The 4,748-nt window shown below is 36.1% G+C and overlaps 1 protein-coding gene across 1 annotated transcript; it reads left to right on the top strand.

Moving 5' to 3' along the window:
* The first annotated feature begins 1,249 nt into the window (after window positions 1–1,249).
* On the top strand, window positions 1,250–2,579 carry LOC113295749. Its single transcript, XM_026544073.1, has 2 exons — window positions 1,250–1,384; window positions 2,019–2,579. The coding sequence occupies exons 1-2, from the start codon at window positions 1,250–1,252 to the stop codon at window positions 2,577–2,579; spliced, it is 696 nt and encodes a 231-aa protein (XP_026399858.1).
* The last annotated feature ends 2,169 nt before the right edge of the window (window positions 2,580–4,748 follow it).

Below are 4,748 nucleotides of genomic sequence, written 5' to 3'. Positions count from 1 at the left end.
AGCTGGTATTTTGGTGATACGTTCCTTTTATTAAACTACCAAAAATATGAGCAATTCGAGATACCAAACCTCACCATCTACCAGTTTTAATTTCGACCATTAATAAACAGTTGATTTTCAAAATGGTAGATGTTGGCGCTATACATCTCGAATTGTGTTTATTTCTTTGTAGGATTGTGGAGTTTCATTGGAAAAACATATCACCAAAGTATTGGCTTCGAATTCATTATTGTTTATACTTTAAATTTTTTTGCTGTAGATCTTGTAAGATAGTGTCCCTATAAGATTGTCCATGGATCCTCCTCATGTATAAAAGCCTACCTGAAGTCAAAAAGAAGCTCCATAGCCAATCCATACACTGTCTCCAGTAGAGATCAAGATTATTTTGAATAGAGAACGATATAGATCTTGTTCATAGTTTCAAAAAATTTAAACAACCAATAACTAATTAATCCATGAGAGGTGGTGATTTCTATTTTTATCCAACTATGTGGATTAGTGAAAAGGATAGATGTGTGCACCTAATTCTTCTAGAAACTAAATGTGAAAACAATGGTTTCGAATGCACAAAAAAATTAACACCAAAACAATTTAACCCCTAAATAAATCCCGAAAGAGAAATGTTGAATCTTTTTGAGGAACTGTGGGTCCCAAACTGAATACCATAAGACTCAAAAATGTATTTAAGAGGCAACTTTGGTGTTGTTCGTGGGATGTTTCTTCTTTCATTTGAAAATATGGACCCCGTGATAATCCGATTCGGTCATGAAAACGTCGTCTTTACGTATATCTTATGTCAAACTTAATAGCTCATAGGTATTGGACGTGGTACTGACTACCGAATAATAATTTCACTTTTCCTTGGTTATATATAGGAAGTAGGTTTCGTGAAATCTGGAATAAATGCATTCCTGACAAATTTATCTAACCCGTCAGGCCTATTCCTAGGCACTAGGTCAAAAAACCTTGTTTGACATACCTGGTGGCATGGAAAATGAGTTGCACCACTATGAGAAAGCAACTGGATGATAGAATTCCTAGCGAGCGATATTAATGATATCGTTGGCGTCATAGTATCCATCGCTCGGTCGTTTCAATATCGTTCAACGATTATTTTGTAACGACTATTTCCCCCCGCTGGTTCCTATATATACGCCTCTGTAGTTCTTCAAATTACTCACACCTAATTCTACATATATTTTACAAATTTCTTTATTTGTATTCTCAATTTTACATTTCATAATCATCAATGGTGAGATCTATTGAAGAGAGGAATGTTATTATGAATCGATTCATATTACAACAAGAAATGCATCAACGGAGGTTGCAACAACTTGATGATGAGGAAGCTGAAGATAAACAACTAATCGACACTCTGATGCTCGTATATTTGGGACAAATACCGATACTTCCAGAGCCAAAAGAAGTATTCTCAAGAAGATATACGTATCGAGTGAGGGAATTTTACCATTAGAAGCTGATGCACAGTTTTTTCTTCCCAATTGTGTGTATTCTGATCAAGATTTCCAACATCAATTACGCATGCCTCGGCACCTGGTGAAAAATATTATTGATGAGCTTTGTCGAGTATAACCTCAATTTAATTATCATTTTGATGCACTAAATATTAGAGGTCATAGTTCTGAACAAAAAGTTACTTCGGCTATATGAATTCTAGGTTATGGAAAACCAGTGGATACGAGCGATGTGTACCTTCGTATGGTCAAAACAACTTTATTCACTTATCTTTCATTGTTTTGCGAAGTAATAATAATCATTTTGGTCCAACGTATTTACAAACACCAACCGAGGAAGATGTTAGACAAATATTAAAGGAAAACCATGATATGAGATTCATAGAATGCTAGGTAGTCTTGATTGCATGCATTGTGTATAGAAGGGATGACTTGTTTATTGGGCTGGTCAATATAAAGGTCATTACCCGAAACCAACTGTTATCCTCGAAGCTGCTGCTTCTTATGATTGTTGGATATGACACGATTTTTTCGGTCTTCCAGGTTCACAAAAATGATTTTAATGTTTTGCACAAGTCGCATCCGTTTGAAGATATAAATTATGGAATTTGTCCCAAAGTCTGTTCCAAAATCAACGACGATCAATACACTCATGGGTATTATCTTGCGGATGGCATCTATCCAAAATGGTTAACCTTAGTTCAACATTACCGTCAGCTCCCTGCCGGTGCATTGGGTAATTCATACCGGCATTTTAACGAACGAAAAATTGTGTTGAGGAGGGATGTGGAATGGTCTTCTGGAATTTTGAAGAGGAAGTTCGCTATCGTTGGTGGGTCATATCGTAGTTTAAGTCCTCGTGAAATGCATAAGATTATGCTCACGTGCATAATTCTACATAGCATGGTAATTCAGGAAACCCGTCATGAAAAGGAGTGGACTAACTATGAATATGAAGATTTGAGGCCTGACAGTCAACCACATAGAGGCGTTCCTGCAAGAAACTATGTGATTCAAAACCAGAATCTGTATGACATATTAAGAGAATATCTGAGAATGAATCTTTTGGAAGAGTATGGAAGAGCCGGTGGTCGTAATTATTAAGTTTTATTTTATGTATCATTTTAAACATTTAATTGTCAGTTTGTTTGTAGTTTTTTATTCAATACTAAATTAATGAGATAAACTATTAAGTAGAATGCAAGAACATTTCAAATTAAGATTCGACATTTCAAATTAAAATTCAACATTTCAAATAAAAACTAAAATCAATACATTAATTATCTATAGGTATTATTAAATCGAACTCATCATCACCAGCTTGGTTTTTATTAAATTCAATTTGTTGTTCAATCTGTGCTTGTAGCATGTCAAATTCGATTTGCCACACATGTTTTTGCTCGGGGTTCATAATTGAAGTGTTATCTTGAAGAATGTTATGCTTGTCATAGTCGTTAACAAATTTTTCTTGAGAAAGATGACTTCTTTTTCGTCTCCCTGTTTTGAAATTTCCTGTCAACCGCTCTTTGCTTCTCGACGATCTTCTGATGTTCCATAAACTCTTCCCATAAGTTTTTTATTAGCATCTAAGTTGACATTTGGGTTTCTTGGGGTATCCGGTGAAGAATTTGATGGACATGGTGAAGATGGTGAAGAATTTGGTGTTGAGGGAGAAGAATTGTACGTGACCTTTCAGGTACTTATTGATTAAATGCTAATACGCCTGGATTATATTTGTTCAACACCTTTAAAATATGATAGCAACTTTCAAATTGGAGATTTTTCTCATTTTTATGCTGCCATTCTGTACGAACCAGTCTTTCTAACAACTTTCGAATTGGAGATTTTTCTCATTTTTATGCTGCCATTCTGTACGAACCAGTGTTTCAACCCCACCATCCACAAGACCACTTTCACGACCTCTCTTGGCTTGCATTATTAATGCAACATAAGAGGCGACTTCCACATTGATTACAATGAAACGTTGCGTCAACCCAGTTGCATCACGATCATTGATGTTCATGTTTTGTTCTTGATATCTCAGAAATTTGTCATCCCACATAGTGTTACCATGCAGTTGTGCACCATTGATAGAATCTTGGGTAAAATAAACATAATTACGACAAATACACTCATCTTCTGTAATGTTGAATTTTTGCACCAGAACTTTGAACTTTTTACCTTTACCGTTTCCTTGACTTTGACATTGTGAATCCATATTACAAAAAATTAAGAAACTAAGAAGTGTAGAGAATGTGTGATTAGTTAATCTTGTTTTAGATAAGAAATTCTAGAGATATAAAGAAATTCTAGAGAGATTTAGAAATTCTGGTGCGAGTTGAAATGAATTTGAATTCGGGTATTTATATAACGGGAAATTGTAGTCGTAAAATGAGAAACTGATGAGCGATGATCTAGTCAACGAGCGACAACATGACTAGCGATGGCGCTGGACAGACCAACGAGCGATGTTAAGACCATAGAGCGATGAAGATTATATCGCTCAATGGAAACTCCATCTTATGTGCCTAAGTGGTATATTTGACACTTTGGCACATACGCTTGCCCCTTTGCCATACCCGTAGTGGGTGCTAAAGGGACAACATTGTTTGACATGTGCATATGAATAGGCATAACATGCTCTATTATGCCGGTTTCTATGGGCATGGCAAAGCCATGAGTTTTCCACTTTTGCACCCACTATGGGCATGGAAAAATTTGCCACTTAGCCAGGCCAGGTCATGTTTCTACACTCGACCGCTCGGTCAAGACTACACCGAATGGTCTAGTTTAGACCAGTAGCGGCTGAGACTCGACCGCTCGGTAGAAACTAGACCATCCACTAGATCCAATACAACAGACATAAATTCATCCGTCTATAAATACCCAATTCTAATTTTATTTCAACTCACACCTTCTTCCTATTTTCTTAGCTTTTCCAATTTCTCAAAACATGAACATGACTCGGTTCACAGAAGAGCAACATGCTGTCGAAAATCAATGAGTTGAACACTGAGCTAATGTGCAAAATAAAATTAGAAGAGCAAGAAGTACATGAGCTGCATATCAGCGCAGTTTTAGTATATTAGAAAATGAATGCATTTGCATGAATTATGTTTTCTTCACTAAGAATCCAATCGTTGATGGCGCATTACATGCCATTCCATTTTGGGGACGCGTTTTACAGAAATTTGAAGAAAAACAACGAGCCTCAACAATCATGATTTGATGTTGTTGAGTGCTCGGTTCTCCAATGTTAAAAGTATATTTCTA

The sequence above is a fragment of the Papaver somniferum genome, chromosome 7 (assembly GCF_003573695.1).
Source record: "Papaver somniferum cultivar HN1 chromosome 7, ASM357369v1, whole genome shotgun sequence".
Taxonomy (NCBI): domain Eukaryota; kingdom Viridiplantae; phylum Streptophyta; class Magnoliopsida; order Ranunculales; family Papaveraceae; genus Papaver; species Papaver somniferum.
Note: the sequence above shows the minus strand (reverse complement) of the source record. Positions and strands in the feature narration are given on the sequence as shown.

Coding starts and splice junctions, on each gene's coding strand:
- LOC113295749 (XM_026544073.1), top strand. CDS start 1,250: ATGGTGAGATCTATTGAAGAGAGGAATGTTATTATGAATCGATTCATA. Junction 1,385..2,018: donor TAATCGACACTCTGATGCTC/GTATATTTGGGA, acceptor TCGGTCTTCCAG/GTTCACAAAAATGATTTTAA.